General features: G+C 40.3%; 1 protein-coding gene across 1 annotated transcript in view; it reads right to left on the reverse strand.

The window, feature by feature from the left end:
* Positions 1-18,777, reverse strand: part of PDCD11 (programmed cell death 11) — a 53,223-nt gene that overhangs the window by 19,208 nt on the left and 15,238 nt on the right. Inside the window, exons 11-25 of the mRNA XM_040361862.1 lie at positions 16,428-16,488; positions 14,227-14,373; positions 12,189-12,440; positions 10,518-10,661; positions 9,573-9,767; positions 8,739-8,909; positions 8,078-8,297; positions 5,863-6,018; positions 4,833-4,948; positions 3,106-3,593; positions 2,949-3,011; positions 2,226-2,313; positions 985-1,074; positions 803-905; positions 352-529 (exon numbers count right to left, since the gene is read on the reverse strand). Of these exons, the coding sequence (XP_040217796.1) occupies positions 352-529; positions 803-905; positions 985-1,074; positions 2,226-2,313; positions 2,949-3,011; positions 3,106-3,593; positions 4,833-4,948; positions 5,863-6,018; positions 8,078-8,297; positions 8,739-8,909; positions 9,573-9,767; positions 10,518-10,661; positions 12,189-12,440; positions 14,227-14,373; positions 16,428-16,488 (2,472 nt within the window). The remainder of the gene's footprint in view (positions 1-351; positions 530-802; positions 906-984; positions 1,075-2,225; positions 2,314-2,948; positions 3,012-3,105; positions 3,594-4,832; positions 4,949-5,862; positions 6,019-8,077; positions 8,298-8,738; positions 8,910-9,572; positions 9,768-10,517; positions 10,662-12,188; positions 12,441-14,226; positions 14,374-16,427; positions 16,489-18,777) is intronic.

Below are 18,777 nucleotides of genomic sequence, written 5' to 3' on the forward strand. Positions count from 1 at the left end.
TATATATATATATATATATATATATATATATATAAAAAATGCCCACTTTAGGAGGTTGCCACCTCACACAATCCTGTCTTGCTTTCCTCACTATCTTTCTTTATGCCTACAGTGTTGCCTCAGGTTCCTTAAAATGTAATTAATGAGCTTCTTACATACGTCTGTGGATAAGACGCATCCAAGGTTGCGCTTAGACTAGTCACTTTGTTCTGGGAGCAGTCTTAGCTATACCCATCTAAGACATGGATTAATGGATACATTACTGCACCTGCTACAACTGATCCAGCAAATATACAAATACTTTAGGTAAAACTTATTTCATAATAAAAAATAAAAATAAAAAAAGCCAACCTCACAAGCATTCCAGCGGCAAACTTCTCCAGGGAGATCTCATCATAGCAGTCATTTAATTGGAAGAAACTAGCTCTTCCAGTCTTTCCAAACGGTATGGTTATCTGTAGGCCTGTACTGGGAATTACACTCTTTACGCAGCCAAAAGTGATACAGCCCTCTGTCAGAGCATCAAGGTCTATAAAGATAGATTAGTATATCAATAAAAACGCAAGATGTTCAATCAAATGCAACAGAGGTGCCATCAAGGGAAGTTTATTTTCACACAAAGTGTATGTTGTATTGACATTTTAAAGTTTACATTATGTTTAGCTGAAATGAAAAATGCCTAATCACTTGGAAAAAATAATCTATGGACATGCATGACAAATCTACATTTTCAGCAAATAAGATAATGAGCATCAGCACTGCTAATATACACAAAGATATCACTGATACAGCTGTATATTACCTATTAATGACAAAGAGAGCTTTTTACGCGCGTCCTCTACATCAACCACAGTGGCGGTCAGCGCCTGACCTGGTCTGAAATGCTTCTCTGGACGCTTTAAGACCTACAAAAGACATGGGATGGAATGATTTCTTTCTATCTGTAAACAGGTGGTCTTATGAGAAAAGTATAAATGCCCATACCTTAGCAGAAGATGACAGAAGCAGCTGTTCTACTGTGCCACGAATACCGGGAGAGATTTCTACCTCCAGACATTGCTTCTCTTTGTTATACTGCACAAAACAAGAGAGACAAATAGTGCAAGCTGGTACATATGCTGAAAAACTAAATCTGAAGTGCACAAAAATGTAAAAAAAAAAAAAAAAAAAAGGGGGGGGCCTTAATGGCAAAAGAAAAAAAAAATTACAAAGTGTTCTTTAGCAATGAATGAAAGTTATGTGGTAAAAGATTTTACCAATAGTTGCCCGTTGTGATGGCCTCGGGCGTGTTAGAAATCTCACGTGCTTGATCCCGCCAGGAAGCCGACACTGCACAGTGCTGCTTGTGATTAGCGCTCTGCAGACTCTGCTTCCTGGCGGGATCAGGCACGTGAGGTTTGGAACACGCCCAAACCAATCAGTTGCTGGGCATGTTCTGTAATATTTAAGCCGTTTCACCACTCCCCCGAGAAGTTAGAATGAGTGTCAGGAGCATACCCCAGCACTTATAAGCCATTCAAGTTAAGTGGTTAAGCCACTCTAATCTGTAAACACCATCAGCACTGCCTCCTATTGCAGTGTCCCCCTCCATGTATAATTTATAAAAATAAAATGCTGCAAATACTCCTTTTCCTCTGACAGATGCAGCGGAAAGGGGGCAAGAATCCCCTGCTGATGTCAGTCTGGAGGAGAGAGCCGGCCAGTCATGTGATCACAATTTCGGCTCTGAAATTAGATATTTGCAGCATTTTTATAAACACACACACACACGGGGACACTACAATAGGAGGCAGTGCTGATGGTGTATACAGGTTAGTGTCATGAATGCAGCAGGAGGGGGAGATGCGGCACTGTCACAAGCAGACAGGCAGGAAAGGGAGGAGGGAGGAGACAGATACAGGGCCGGCGGATGACGGAGGCACTTAAACTGACCACCGTGTCAGGGCTCAGCAGCCATGATATACCATGGTCAGTTTACAGGGGGGAGGGGAGAAACTGTCAGGATCAGCCAGGATTTTTAGGTTTTACAAGGGGCCAAATGACACTGCACAAGCACTGTGTCATATAACATGCTTTAAAGTAACAGGATACATTTTTTGGGCTAACATAGGCTTTAAGGCCTGCTAGAAGAGTGGTATATTTTTCTGCAACAAGTTAAAACAAGTTGCATGGGACCAATCACTACTAGCTAAATGAAATCTTTTACATAAATATTACAGATTTACCTTGACTACATAGCAGGTCACTGTATCACCCGATGAGTACGTATTCAGGGGTTTGTGTTTTTCAACTTTCACTTCAGTATTCAAAAGACTGAAATACAAAATACATATAAACAAACAATACAGCTATAAATTTTTAATAATTTTTTTTAATAAAACCCCATACAATTTGCCTTTCAAAGCCATACCACACTAAATACAGATGTCATAGTACCTAGGACATTCTACAGCATTTTTTCACCCAAAATCCTGGCTAGTAGAGCAGGATGGAGGGAATTAACCTCTTTAGTATATTCATTTTAAAGAAGACCTAAGAAACCAACTACGAAGTACTAAGAAATATATGTTTGATCTGCATACTTGACCCAGGGCAGTCACCAAGTATGAAAGTATGACAGCCAAGCAACTAGCATGTTCTAGAGTGGCAGGCATTACCTCTTTTTCTCAGGAATACATTTTCTTTGAGGTGTTCCAGTCAGCAACAAACAGAGAATAAAGTAATTTGGCAATCAACTAAGAATTTCTAAAAACGGGAGAGTGAAAAATCTGGTCTAGCTGTGCATGGTAGCCGTTACATCCACATGCCCTCTAGTGGTGGCCAGAGGTAGTGCGGCTGTGAAAGTGTATCACAGCCAGTCTTACTTGTGTAGAAAGTATAGTTTGGCTTCTATTTTTTTTTGGGGGGGGGGGGGGGCAAACAACACAGATGGTGAGACATTATCTTACCTGGGAAGAATACTGAGTTCAAGAACAGACTTCATCAGGTGCGGGTGAGTAATGGGAAGGAACCTGTCATGCGATACACGTAAAACAAAAATATTAATAAGGGCACAAAGAAATGATCCATCTATAGAACCTAATGAATAATCTGAAGATAGCATACTTGTGTGTCTTGAGATCTCGTCCTCCTATCACACGACAAGTCACACTCTGCTTAGGCCTAAGCTTGGATGTTGGCAGAGCGCCTGCAAGCACATTCTCCACGATCTGAGAGGCGTGGATGTTACCCGTTAGTTTATCTGTAATAGACACCAACACGCTGATGGGCTTGATGCTTTTCACAGTCCCGGTGATCACTTCTCCAATAAGTGGCTTTCTTTTCGTAAGATTGAGTGGCATCTTGACTTTTTCCCTTCCTGAGCTGGCATTCTGCACTGCAAATTGGATTCCATGTTGATCAGCATCCATCGACGATAACGTCACGGAAATCTTCTGACCTACACTTAGCCTTTCTGATTCAAACCGGAAAGTGTCGTTAAAGTGTCTTTTGAGTGGGACAGCCACGAGCTTTGAAGTATCTTTCAAAGATGCCACAGCAAATTCTTCTGACAAATGCTGTATGACTGCAGAGTGGACGGAATTTTCTGCAAACTGGTATAAAAAGGCAAATAGTATTTTATTTTTTGAATAAAGCTGCACAAGAGCCAGGCTGTGTTTTTTTATTACCGGTAATTACAAAAACGGAAGCAAAACTTTTCTGAAAATATATACAAAAAATCCGGAGGTTTCCACCACAGTACTTTTTTTCTACTACTAGATGTCCCTCAGTCTGAGGGCCAGCAACATTGAAACCACTTTACCCGAGCCCAGGTCATCCTGGACCCACCTTAGTATGTGACTGAACAGTAAAAAGAGAAACATCACAGGGATGAGATCATCTCTCTATCACTACACTTTCTCTCAGAATATGAACCGATATGCTTATTGTACTGCTTCTTTCTCTCATTCTTCAGGATGACTGTACAGGGATGGCAAGAGAGCAATTCAGGTTAAATTTAAAATGTGACTGAAGGCAAAAAAGAACCCCCTCCCATTTTGGATAGAGTAAAGGAAAGTCATAACCCATCTGTGTTTTTTTTTTTTTTTTGCCATGTGAGGGAATCCCAGGGCGACACCAGAAGTAGCATTTCCATTGGGAATAAATTCCCCTCTATTAGTGTTCTGATGTCAACCCAACATTTGGGATTATATTTTACTTTCACCTTTGATGATAAATGGTAAGCAGGACAAATGGAGAAGGTAAATCTCCCTTATGGGGCCACAGACAGCAATAATAACGGACGTGTTCTAATCCCTCTCTATCCAAAACGAAAAAAAAAAAAAGTTTTGCCTTTAGTTACATTTTAAGTACTTACATTGCTTTCATGTGAAAATACATCCAACCACTTTTACCCCCGTCCTGCCCAGGCCAATTTTCAGCTTCCGGCGCGGTTACGCTATAGCACGGTCGGCAAGTGGTTAATGAAACATTTAGGATTACAGAGCTGCATTAAAGTGGGGTTCCACTGTTTTTTAAGTTATTTACATCTAGGCAGGCTCCTGAGCCGGGCTGTGTGCATCCATAGACACACGCAGCTTGGGCCCACCCCCCTCAAAGGATTTGTTTGACAGCAGCGGGAGCCTGCTGTCTGAGTCCCAAAATTTTTGACTTTAAAACCACTTAAAGTCCAAGGTTAACAACTCCACTGTGGAGAATTTCAGCACACAGATGCAGCTATTGTAGTCCCCAAGAAATAAAATAAAAATTCACTCTTAACTTTGAAGTTTTATGTGCATTTGTCCTTATAATTTTCTAAACAGAATTTCACAGCAACAGAAAAAAATACTTACATTCTCTTTACATTTCTTTAGTAAAGCTTCTTCCATGGAAACATGAACGTGAGCTTTCAATATATCAACATGTAGAATCACAGCCTTTACTTTCTGTCCCAGAGTTAAAGGTTTTTCTGCAAAAAAAAAAAAAAAAACAACTATTTCAAAAGACTTCTAGACAGAATATGTTTAATGAGGCTCAGCAATAAGCAAATGCATTGAACCTAAAAAGCTGCAGCTGGCACCCAACATTCTAGAACCTTGCTGCAAATGAAAACGTGTGCCACCCTCTATCATAAACAGCTGCTGGTTCCTACATAAAAAAAAACAACCGGCTTTTAATCATTACATAAATAAGCAAAATCCTGCCTAACAAAGACTGAAGAGAAGAGCTGCCTGTGTCATCGAGGTATCTTTTGACCCATGCAAGCCTAACACTATTAAGCTTAGCCTATTTGTTAAAGGAGAATTTCACCTTTCTGAACATGTCACACCCATATTTAGGGTGTAACATGTTCAGCGTCTTCATCCTCTTCCCTCGATCCTCCCACCCCGGTCCCCCAATCACCAAAACAGCAGGCCATACATCTTCTTCCCACCCCTGCTGTCACAATTCAAAAAGAACGTGGGGCCATGCAGGGCTCCGAGCACATGGCTGCATCATTCATTCGCAGATCCCTGTAAATCAATGAACTACAACTACCATCAGCCTTTGTGACCGACGGCTTGTAGCTGAACTATCAGGGAGCTGATGCGCGCTCTAGGTAGTTCATTGAGCTTCCTGTCATTCAGTAACTGTCTGCCCATATCGAAGGTACGGTCAGACAGCTACACTGACAGTCTGTAGGAGCCTGGCATTGCATCCACAATCTGCTGTTTGTGGGTGCAATGCTTTACAGGCTTCTAAAAAAAAAAATGTAATAAAAAAACACAGATACACATTTTGTACCTGCAACAAAAAAAAAATGTGCATTCATAATTTTTTTATGTAAAAAGGTGAACTTATGCTTTAACTGATGTCTAAATAAGAATATAGAAGAATAATTACCTTGTTCCTTATGTTGCACAGCTGATATTTTCTTTGCTCCCGGGACTTGGCTAGTGCTGAACAGAACCGAACCATTATCTTCCAATTTTTCAACAACAAGTATCAAGTTTTTCCCTGGTATTACAGAATAGATGGTCTCGCCCTCATCCAGTTTTTCTAATTAGAAGCAATAAAATAAAATAAAATAAAACAGTCTCGCAGGAACAATAACTAGTCCTAAACAAAGTTATAGCCTATAATGCCAACAACATTGTGTACCTGTATAATGCAGAGAAAAATTAAGAAAACAACGTCAACAAAACCGGACAGCACTACAAGGCTTGGTTCACACTGCAGTGATGCGGGAACCCTGCAAACCCACTCACGAGTTCCCGCATCTCATGTCTCCCGGCGGCAGTTCACACTTCCCCTATGCAAACTGCTGGGAGTGTAAATTAAAAAAACAAAAAGTTAATGACACCCCCAAATCAGTCCGAATTTGCAGTTCGCTTTGCAATATGCAGACACAAAAAAGGATCAGGGTTGTTCTGTGCAAAAGCATTGCACAGAGCAGGCAAGAATAAACATGTTTGTGATTTTAGAAAAAAAAAAAAAAAAACACACACACACACACACACACACACCACAAGGATTTCTATACCGCTTTAAGCGATACTATACACTAATATACAAAATAAATACAACGTAGTTGGTCTTAGTTGCTAGATTAGGGATGGTGCAGGGCTTGCTTTGAATCTAGGAGCCAGTTAAAAAAAGTTAGGAGTTTGTGCGGACAATAGTAACATGGGTATTGCAATTGATGTTTTTATGCGTAGGGCCTAAAATAAAAAAACTTTGGGTGGGGGGGATTTTAGGTGCATCTTTATTTTTTACATCAAAGTCCCCTAGGTGATGACCCAAATACTTTCACCTGACAAGTAAGCCCTGCTGCTTACCCCCCCCCCCCCCACACACACACACACACACACACACACACACACACACACCGTATATACTCGAGTATAAGCCGAGGCCCCAATTTTACCACAAAAAAATGAACTTATTGACTCAGCAGCAGCTTCACTGTGTCCATTTGCAACCTTACTGTGCCCATTCTAGCCTTACTGTGCCCATTGCAGCCTCAGTGTACCTGTATTCTTAACAAGCATCCATTTTTCAAAAGTTGCGGCTTTCTCCTGGTCCCATTCGTTCCGTTATAGCCAGTGTACCTGTCAGGTCGCGGGCGTCCATTTTTCAAACGTCGCGACCATCTCCTGGTCCGTAATAGGCATTTGACACTGTTCGGCTACCGCCTATCACGAATGTCCTCTCATCCTCGGACTCCGTTTCCCAGCAGAAACTGAGTTTAGTGTTCCCGCCAATCACGGACCTCTTTCATGCTCGTGCAAGAGGACATCCATGATAAGCGGAACACTAAACACGGTGTCTGCTGGAAAAGTCGGAGGATGAGAGCACCTCCGTGATAGGCATTTGACACTGTTCCGCTACTGCCTATCACGAACCAGGAGGAAGCCGCGACTTTAGAAAAATGGACGCCCGTGACCCGACAGGTACACTGACTCAAGTATAAGCCGAGCAGGCTATTTTCAGCCCTAAAAAACTTGGCTTATACCCGAGTATATACAGAGAGATAGAGATTATAAATGCACTACCCCGGGGCTTGACCAATCCAAGGCACCAGGTCTTCATGGCGACTATAAATGGAGTCCTGGTGCCTGGGCTTTTGTCAGCCCATTCACTGTTGAAGGGATACACAACTTGTATTGCCTAATGCCCGAGACTTGCAGTTCTGGGCACCTGGCAGGTGTGTGTGTGTGTGTAAAATTTATATATATATATATATATATATATATATATATATATATATATATATATATATATATATATATATATATATATATATATATATATATATATATATATATATATATATATATATATATATATAAAATTTACACACACACACACACACACACACACACACAGAACTGCAAGTGGGTAGTGCATTTCCATTAGTGAGATTTCCCCTCACTTACTGTCACAACTGCTTTCACAGAAAGGAAGGGAGGGACATTTCCTGTACTGAACCAAAACAGGCAATGAGGTTCAAACCAGCCCCAGAAAATAACAGGTGGAAGAGGACGGGTTGGACTGAAAGCAAGACAGATAGTTCATATAAAAGAAAATTTGTTGAGCGACACAAAAGAAAGCTCACCATTTTTTTTCATTAGGCTCTTACAGAACTGCAGCTCACTGCAACACTGGCCGATCTGAGAGAAGCCATCAGCTGAGCAGTCATCTGGGGCACATTCTGACATCTTTAGGGTCAACAGGAAGCGTTTTTTTTGCTCATCAATGTTTGTTACTTTTGCAACAACCGTCTGCCCTTGCACAAAATGGTCACCGATTTCAGTCACAAACTTGTCACTGACTTCCTAGTGTAAAAAAAAAAAAAAAGTCAAATCTACACAAATACTCTGCAGTGCAGCCATGGGCTATTGTAACCATTCAGGATCCAGTTTTTGTTCCCTGGGAAGCTGAAGATATCTGGTAAGCACAATGACTGCACTTTGTTTCAGAATTCAGAAAGCAGCATCGCAGAGGCCAAATAATACAATTTGCGCAGGAGGGGACTGTTGTAGTCACATGCCGTCTGGTGATTCTGTGTTTAGCTCTTTTTTTTTTTTAATCACAGCAGACAAATGCAGATTATTATGTCAGGACTTCCTTGTCTTGACATTATATGGAGGCTCACTTGCAGGAAATCACAAGAAAGTATTCTTGGCTTAGGCATTTAGAACACTTTGCCTCAAAAGAGTGTGCAGGTTTGCTCATAACTGAAAAAAATGAAAAAATTAAAACAAAGTATTACTTACCGAGATGGGGACCAGTCCGACCAGCCCATGTAAGAATTCCACAAATACTCCATATGGCATAATATTTCTAACAAATCCAGTGAGATACATTCCAACTTGAACTTCAGAGAAATCTTTTGCACATGACCCCTTCTCTACACATGAAATTAATGCAGTTTTTCTGGTTAATATCTGTAGACTGGTAAAGGACTGAATAACTGCAATGTAGGATTAACAGGCCATTTGCAACTGTTGAATTACATTACAATGGCAATGACCAATGCAAATAAAAAAACACATCTAGCTAGAAACACAAGGTAAGTATGCAAGACTAACTTACGAAATCAATCTGAACCCACGGTCTGTTCTCCCTAAAACTACATTGCAAGTTATAGCATTGAAGATTCCCTCAGCCTCCAAAACAATTTTTTCCTGGTTGTACTCCTCTCGCCTATCTCGATGCACCTTCAGCATCACCAACAACTATAACTTCTCCTGTCTTCTTCCTCTGTAGACTAGTCAGTCCCCCAAGACTCTGTCCACTGGTCCCTTCTATTCTCCATCTACACGCTCCTATCCTGGGTCAGCTAACCTGCCATAATTTCCAATACTATCTCATTGCTGATGACACGCAAATATTCCTCAACTCACTCCTTTACTCTCATGCATCACTAACCTACTTACCAGCATATCCTCTTGGAAAGCACACCAGTTCCTCAAACTCAATATTTCCAAAACTGATCTATTAATAATAATCATCATGAAGACCCATGATCTAGAGAATACTAATGGGTGAGAGAGTCTACCCTGCCATCACTGCAAAAAAAATATATAATAAAAAATAAAAAAGGATACAGTTTGCCCTTTGGAGGTGTTTAGGCACATCACTCGAGACAGCACATCACCCTCCTTCAAACAGTGAAAGAGGAGCTCACAGTTTGCCGCATGATCAGATAGATGAACTTTTGGAAGTACTGCAGGGCTCTCCTCAGGTAGAATTAATACATTCAGCTCTGCATCAGTCTTGCTTGCAATTCTCACATCCACTATCTGGTAGAAGAAAAGAAAACATTACATAAAGTCTTCCAACACACATGTAAAGCAATTATGTCTACACAACACACCTGCTAAAAATCAGAGACAGACAGAGGAGCTAAACAAAGAAAAACATGTCTACCAAAAAAGTGCAGGGCTTACGAGACAAGGGTCTCAAGACCTTATTCACATTGGAGCAACTTGTCATTCAATTTGAGAGGGCAAAAAAAAAAAAAAGCCTATAACCTTCCGTTCAGGTCCGCCTAAAAAACTGACAGGCGGACCTAAACGGTCTGCCCGTGTGAAAGGGGCCCAACACTGATACTTTTACAATGATCATCATTGTAAGAGCTAAGGTTTTCAATGATCATAAATAATAAATAGGTTAAACTCATGACAGCTGTGATTGGCTACAGCTGATCACACATTACAAGGTGCTGCGATTGGCCTAGGAACCATTCGATCGCCGTAGACAAATCACAGCATCACTCTGCAGAAAACAGCTGTAATTCATTCATAACAGCTTCATTGACATTGTTCTTGGCAGCCGGGTACCAAGACCAGCAATCAGCTGTGTCCGTGCTTCATGTCCCTAACCCGAAAAGGGCTGAAGGCTTAACCATGTACGTGATCCAGACTGCCCATGCCACCAGCAGTAAATATACTGTGGGTGGTCAGCAAGTGGTTAAGGGCAATGTAAAGGATAGTTATGAGTGAAAAGCACCAGAATTTAGGCAACGCAACTCAGTCACTTATTTATCATACCTTTCCAGATTCTTTCCATTGTGAAAGCGTTCTTCTTTCCCTTTTATTATCCGGTTCTCCATTTTCATTTTCTTCAATAATCTTGAAGGACAGTAGCAATGTTTCCTTTTCACGGTTACACTCCAACACCCTTACCCTAACCACCTACATGAATGATAAAAGACATTTAAAAACTGGACCATTTTTGTAACATTCATATTACAAAGTGACGGGCTGCTAAAGCAAAAGTAAAAATTATAGAAAAAAAAATAAAAAATACACAACACAGACAGACGACATTTGTGCATCTCCAATGTGTGTTAAAGAGGTTGTAAAGGTTTGTTCACCTTAATGCATAGAATGCATGAAGTCTTAAAAAAAAAAAAAAAACAGACACGAACACCTGGCAATCAATTTTACTTACCTGAGCCAGTTCACCTGGTCTGCGTATCCCCAGCGTCCTCTTCTCCAGAGTCTTGGCATTGATTGGATAGATTGATAGCAGCGCAGCCATTGGCTCCCGCTGCTGTCAATCAAATCCATTGACGCGGGGCCTGAATCATACAGAGAGCTCTTCTCCAAGGGGGTTTATCGAATGTGGGAGGGTAGGCGCGAGAGCCACCGAGGGACACCAGAAGAGGATGTTTGGGGCCTCTGTGTGCAAAACGAGCTGCACAGTGGAGGCAAGTATGACTTTTTTTTTTTAAAACAAAAATCGAACCTTTAGTATCTCTTTAAAACAAGCTTAAAGCGGAGTTACCTGATTGGACAGGTGATCGCCTACAGGGAGGGACCGCGTAGGCGATATGACGTGCTGCCTAAGCAGTCCCTGGACGGAAGGAGGAAGTGGGACAGGAAGTCCCACTCCTACTGAAGCCCCCACTCCACCCCGAAAAAAAAAATTACATGCCAAAATGAGGCATGTTAGGGGGCGAGGAGTGGTTTAAGCGGAAGATCCACTTTTGGGTGGAACTCCGCTTTAAGATCCCAACAGTGTCCGATGAGCAACAGATGGCTGCAAGTGCATCTTTCTCAAAAAGACACTGCCAAATATGCCTGCAGTTTGTATTGCATGCGTTACAGCAGGAAGACAAAACCATTTGAGAGGACATCTGTGATAGGCGGAACACTGAACACAGGCTCTGCTGGGAAACAGCACGAGGAGGCGGCGCGGCTTTTGAATAATAGACGGTCGCAGTCTGACTGACTCTGCATGTCAGGGATAAGGTATGGGATCGTCCAGGTGAGGCATGCAATGGCACAGTGAGGCCTGAGGCATGCAATGGCACAGTGAGGCCTGAGGCATGCAATGGCACAGTGAGGCCTGAGGCATGCAATGGCACAGTGAGGCCTGAGGCATGCAATGGCACAGTGAGGCCGAGGCATGCAATGGCACAGTGAGGTTTAAAAAAAGCTGAATAAAGCCTGTTCCCGTCAGAAGGCTACCCCTCAGCTTTCAGACAGACTAGTCAGAAGGAGGGTCGTCTTATACGGCGAGTATATGCCAAAACCAAAAATTTAGGTGGAAAATTAGGGGGTCGTCTTATACGCCAGAAAATACGGTATATATAAAAAATAGACATATACATACACACACTAGGTGAAAGGATGATAAAACAGATGAAGATGCTGCACACAGTCCATGATAATCATTAACAGTCCATGGTGATAAAATCCACAATGGCATCTTACCTGTCCCTTATAAAAGGCATCTTGTATTACTGGGATATAATGCGAGCTTAACTCTCGAGCTGGTACAAGCCCATGGACATCATTATAGAATTTAACAATGCATCCAAAATCTTTCACTGCCCAGATAAATCCATGAGTGATCATGCCAGGCTTTGCATCATGAAAACTGGCAATTATTGGCAATTTTGAATTAATCATGGTTTTCTTTCGGGTAAGAATCAGTTTTCTGGCTAATGGATCCACATTTAGAACCTAAAATTGAAATTTAAAAAAATAAATGAAAGAAACAGGTTGGTAGTACATTTTGGCCGTGTCAATTCCATTATGTAGAAAAAGTGGTTGTCAACTTATGAGTATATAGGAGACCCCACCTGCGGTCCCTGACATCACCAACAGGCCACACCTAGTTTTTAACATATGTGAAGTCACAGGAGGCAGTCGGACTGCAGACTTACTAAAGGAAATACTCAGAAATTAGGGACTGGTTAAAAAGGTGCAATTCCAGACTATAGATATGCGGTCTTAAGACTGCAAACACATTGCATGAGATCACTACCATCACAGCCCCTTTACAAAAATTCTGAAAACACTGCTGAATGCTGGAATTCGACATCCACCGAGCAAGTAGGGGCACAGGTTGTGCACCAAGGATTTCAATCTACAGAGTCGGCTGAAAGCCAATGACATACTAGGTGGACCCTGCAGGATGCAAGTTAATAGAGAAAAGCAGGATTTAAATAAATATATATATATATATATATATATATATATATATATAAACACACATACCCCCCTATGTGGGTGCAGCATCAATACGATGCTACAGCCATCTCCTACCAGTGGATCAACGCAACAGCTTTTTACAGTGATCATGGATATGCAGAGAGTAACAAGTTCTTTACAATGTTATTAGCAGAAGGTATTCTGAGCATTTTATCCCAATGAAAACATTCTGCTACACTGCAATTAGCACTAGCAATCCCCGAAAAATATTTTTTTGCAATTTTTTTTTTTTTATTTTTTTTTTTAAAGAAATTTATTGAATTTTATGCAAGTACATACTTTAAGATCACACCAAATACAATACAAACTGAAAGGTATAAGTAGTTGTATCCAAATGTCATGAAAGATCAAAACATATAATACATGTCTTATCGCATCAGTAAAATTCTTCTTCTTCTACTTCTTCTTCTTCTTCTTCTTCTATTATTTTCCCTTTTATTTTAATAAACACTTTATTGGGTACATTGTGCATACATACAGCATAAAGTACACTACGCAGAGTGTCGTCAGTAAGTGCTTCAGTGCCTATCGAGTTGCATAAACAACGGCCAAAATCCGAGAAGAAAAAACCTGGCATACGAGTATAACGCTAACAAAGTGAGGGGGGGGGGGGGGGGTATGGGAATGGAAAAAAAAATATTTTTTTTGCAATTTAACCCCAAATTAACCGACTAAATTTTGCTTTGCCTTTCTGTACTAATTCGTTTTCCTTCCCCGTGCAGATTGAAAACTGCACCAAGGGCTGAATGGGTGAACATGGCTCCAAGGCCCGTTCAGAAATGAGCAGTTTTCAGCTTATAAAATGCTCCGCTCTGAAGATCCAAAAACACCCAAACAAAATAACATGTATTTTAATGGTCCCTGTTAACATATGAGCAAAAATGTTGTCACCTGAAGCAAAACGATTGAAGTTGAAAAGAGTAAAAGCAGCTTAAATTTTTGCAAATTACAAGCGTTTTTGTCCCTAAAGACCTTAATAGAAATGCCTGACTTGAGCAGAAAAACGCTCAAATAGAAGCTCTCCACCTCTAATTCCCTCTCATCCCCCTAGTACTTTCTATTGGCTAAGCAAAAAAAAAAAAAAACCTAAAGCTGTAAAAACGCTTAATACACTTCTAAAACATTTTTTTTTTTTGTTTTAAATAAAAGCTTGTAAAAAAAAAAAAATAAAAAAAAAAAGCGATATGCTCAGGTGTGAATGGAGCCCAATTCTTTCGTAAATAAAAACTAGCAATAGAAAGAGAAATTTCCTTACTCTGCATTTGATATTTTTCCCAGGAGTATATCTCTTCTCAGGATGGTTCAAGGTGATATCCGCCATGTGGAGATTTGGTATGAGACCACTGATGCGTTTGGCGATATTCACAGTTATTCCTTCAGTGGCAATCTTTTCAACAGTTCCCTGTGCAATAACACATGCATTGTTCATTAAGTTTTATGCAAGTATACTGTATATCAAGGGCTGACAAACAGGCATTACAGTGCAGACAAAGGATTTCTTCAGTAGCTGCCACCTCAGAGAAGCAGACTGAGTAAAAACAACAAGTTTGGTTTTATATCTAAAAACTTGGCAGTAACAAAAAGACTTATGCAATAATTTGATTTTTTTTTGCCTTAAAGCGCATCTAGTCAACATTTCGAATTGTAATGCTTTCCACATTGGATTTGAATTATTTCTAACCGACTTCTATTAATCTGTACAATGTTAAAGTTTGTAAACTTACTTTTTGATGAACTCCACACATTTACTACCTTGAATTATGTGACACATATTAAACTATGCCCTGTAAGTAGGCACTGCTGTATCACACATTTTATAGAGCCTGCCTTCTGAACTAGAGGAGCTGGAGGAGGAGTTTCAGGAGGAAAAGTCAGTATAGGAATCACTGCTTGCAGGCAGCAGGGTACCATGGGATATGTAGTCCTTAGAAATCAAAAGTAAACCAAAAAAGCAAAGTAGAAGCTGTAAAACATGCAGGGAATCCTGAAAGTTTTTGTAAGCTTTGGCTAACACAGCCAGCACTCACAACATGAAAGATTTTTCAAGCAAGCTTAAATTGAACTGTCAATAATAACCATTGTTTGTATTGCAATTACAAGGATTATTTTATAAAATTAAAGTGTATGTTGTGGCCATCTGTGCAGGGCAAAGTTTTCTCACCCTTCCTTAAGAATATAAAAACAAGCTGGGCCTGGAAAAAGACTTGGTCTGTCAGATACATTCTTAAAAGATAATCGTGGAAGCTATTCCCCACAAGAGCAAAAAAAAAACGGTCTAATCACCAGTATTTCCTAGAGGCGTACGCATGTGTGTTTATCTTGGTTGATGATCATGACTTTTGCTGGCCGTACACTATATGAAAAATTGTTCCAAACCATTTTCGAAAAACGAACACTCGGCCGTGAGACAAAAATCGATAGTGCCATTGTGCAATGGCCGATAAATCATTCAATGGACATAACATTTTGTTTTTTTATTTAGTTTTTCCACATACACCTAGTGCAAACAGTTTGGACGGGAAACACATTAACCTTTCAATTTATCGTTCGGCAGAACATTTTCAAAACTTTTTGGCTAAAAATGTCCCAACTGATGACAGATTTGTGCTCAATAACTGTCTGAAAAATTTATGAACTGTCCAAATGACCGAATTTCTGTTGATTTTTCGTATTTCCTAATGACCAGTGAGGGAATATTCAAAAAGCAGTGGGAGGGTTATAGAAAGCACAGATCCACAGAATGGATGAAGCATAAAGATCCTTGCCCTGCAGGCCTTCAGATATGGATTTCTCTCCAGCAAAGAAAACAGCGAGATGCAGAGTAGCTACATCACCAAATCTCATGACAAACCTCCCAAGAAAAGGAGCCAGAGGCACAGTAGCTAAGAATTTATACTGCAGATATACAGCAATGAGGCTACAAAACAGGAGTGCTGGGCACAGTCTCATGCCAAGTGCATTGCTACCTCACAGGAGGAATTCAAAGACAAAGTTTAAATCTTTCAGAGTAATGACATTTCTTTACTAGAAGATCAATTTTGATTTAAGTTATTTAGCTACCCACAGAGGAAATTTACTTAGTGAGAACATACGTATAAAACCCCAGATTTCCAGAGTCCACAAGCACAATGATCCACTATGCAGCAGTAAAACAACCCCCTTGCGCATAATTCTTAGAACATGCTGGTTCCAAATGAAAATACACTTTGACATGTTGCCGTTTTCAAGATGGCACTGGCAATTTCTATTATTTTCTTTGATGTGCAGAGTTCTTACTTAAAAAAAAAAAAAAAAAAAAAAAAAAAAAAAGCATTTCCTCAAAGTAAATTTTAAGGTGAACAATATGAACATGGTAAGCCATTTGAATTTGTTTCCTTGATTGTGTGGCAGATCTATAATTACAAATACAATTATACTGTAGGGATCAATGTAAGGGAGCACAAGTACTATCTTCACCTCTAGAAATTGTCCAGCCTGTATATCTTCATGCTTCCAAAAAGGTTCTTCAATGACTGTCCTAGAAATAAAAGAGAAGGAGATCAAAATAAGAAGCTGAGTTCCATCAGAAAACAGTCCTTCTGTAGTCAATGAACTGCTGGATAACAGTTGTGTATTAAGTCTGAGTGATTTATGGGGCAAGAACTCTACACCCTTAAATGGATGGATATCACTGGGTATATGTAAACCCTCACATATACCCAGTGACGTGAACAGCCTCAGATGATACACAGAGATGAAACAAAACCTCCTACATAAGTTTTACATTTATATCTGCTGTCTTCAGCTCTATATACGGTTTAGACCATGGGTCTTCAAAATACGGCCCTCCAGCTGTTCAGGAACTACAATTCCCATCATGCCTAGTCATGTCTGTGAATGTCAGAGTTTTACAATGCCTCATGGGATATGTAGTTCCGGAACAGCTGGAGGGCCGTAGTTTGAGGATCCCTGGAACTTTAGAACGTGCACATCCGTTAGAATTTTCCCTTCCCAATTCACCCGTGGGTGTGGATTCTTGCCATACACTAAGACAGCACTCCCCCTCTCCACAGAAAAAGGAACGATGCAAAGCTGTGCTGTGAATAACCATCTCTCTTCTAATTTATAGCACCCACCCAACACAAAATTCAAGCTGGTTTTATTTCAGTTGTCAGAGAACTTGTCAGATGTTATCATGCTGCTAACATGAGAAAGCCATGGGACTTAGTAAGGCTTTAAAGAGAGATAAGAAAACACTGCATATATATGTGCCCAGCTCAAATTTAATGAATGGGGTTTACATCCACTTTAACGCAGGCCTTCTTATTTATCATCACAAGGGTGCTTCTCTTTTCTGCTAGTGTTTATTTTTTTAACAAAGATTTTATTGCTATATGTTAAAAACAAGGCACATTGAACAATATGCAGATCACAAAACATCTCACATCAGAATTCATATACATTAGACAGCAAAACTTCTGCTTGCAATTTATTATTCTGCACACCCGGCAAGCAGATTTAACTTGGGGTTTACTTGAAATCATTCACATGATGCATGCATTTCTCAACTGAACTACAACCACCCATAGCTGATGAGAAACCACCTTGAGGGAAAGATTGCCATGCAGATCCAGTGGCGCAACAGTTCATGCCATAGATCAATTTTTTTTTTTTTTTTTAATCCACTTTATTTTTATCATTTTTCTTGTTTCATACATAAATATGCCTATTCGGCATCCATTGCAATTCAAGTGACATACATTGTACAACATTTTTACATTCCTATAAAATTCCAATGTACGTCTCTATATTTTTATACCCCACAGCCCTCCCCCCCACCCCCTCCCCCCCTGTCCTCTGCACTCTACATTGAATTTATCCATCACCAGTTTTGGTGGTGCAACACTCGCATCTCTCAATCAGGAATAAATTTAGATCAATTTAAAAGCCAGGCAACTAGCATTACCTGAAGAGTCACCAATGGCAACCTCTGTATTTCTTAGCACAGGTTTACGTATCAGTTTTTCATGGGCTGGGCTTTTAACCATTTCCTGCACGTCATATGATGTCCTTGACTTTGTGCACGAAAATCTGAATGATGCCTGCATCTACAGGCATCATTCAGCCGGCGATTTCCTTCACCATAAGAATGATCATAGCGGCTGTTCAGCTGCTTGATCGTTCTTACGGGCAGCGAGAGGGGACGTCCTCCTGCTACCCTCCGGTGCTTCTACCGACTTCACCTCTTCCATCGGTGAGTTGGAGACAGGATCCACCAGCCCCAGATGTTTTCGATAGAGATTTCCGGCAGACCAGATGTTTTTTTATTTCAGGCTTCCCAGCCTAGAGGTGAGATGTGACCCCATAGCTCACTGTAAAGAGGACCGAACATGCCATATTCCTATTACAAGGGATGTTTACATTCCTTGCAAAAGGAATAAAAGTGATTAAAAATGTATAGTTTTCCTTATTTAAACAAAAAAAAAAAAAACAATATAAAATTTAAATCGCCCCATGTCCCCGTGTGCTCGCATGCAGAAGCAAAACGCATAGGCAAGTCCCACCCACATATGAAAACGGTGTTCAAACCATACATGTAAGGTATCGTCACGAACGTTAGAGCGAGAGCAATAATTTAAGCTCTGCAACTCAAAACACGTGAACAGTAAAAAAAATTAAAGTGTCGCCTATGGGGATTTTTAAGTACCGAAGTTTGGCGCCATTCCGTGTGTGCAAAAATAGGGTTAACTTTACCGTTTTTGTTTTAAAATAAATAAATAAAAAAATAAGAGTAAAAGGCACAAAAAAATAAATAAAAAAAAAACCA

Source organism: Rana temporaria, chromosome 8 (assembly GCF_905171775.1).
Source record: "Rana temporaria chromosome 8, aRanTem1.1, whole genome shotgun sequence".
NCBI lineage: Eukaryota > Metazoa > Chordata > Amphibia > Anura > Ranidae > Rana > Rana temporaria.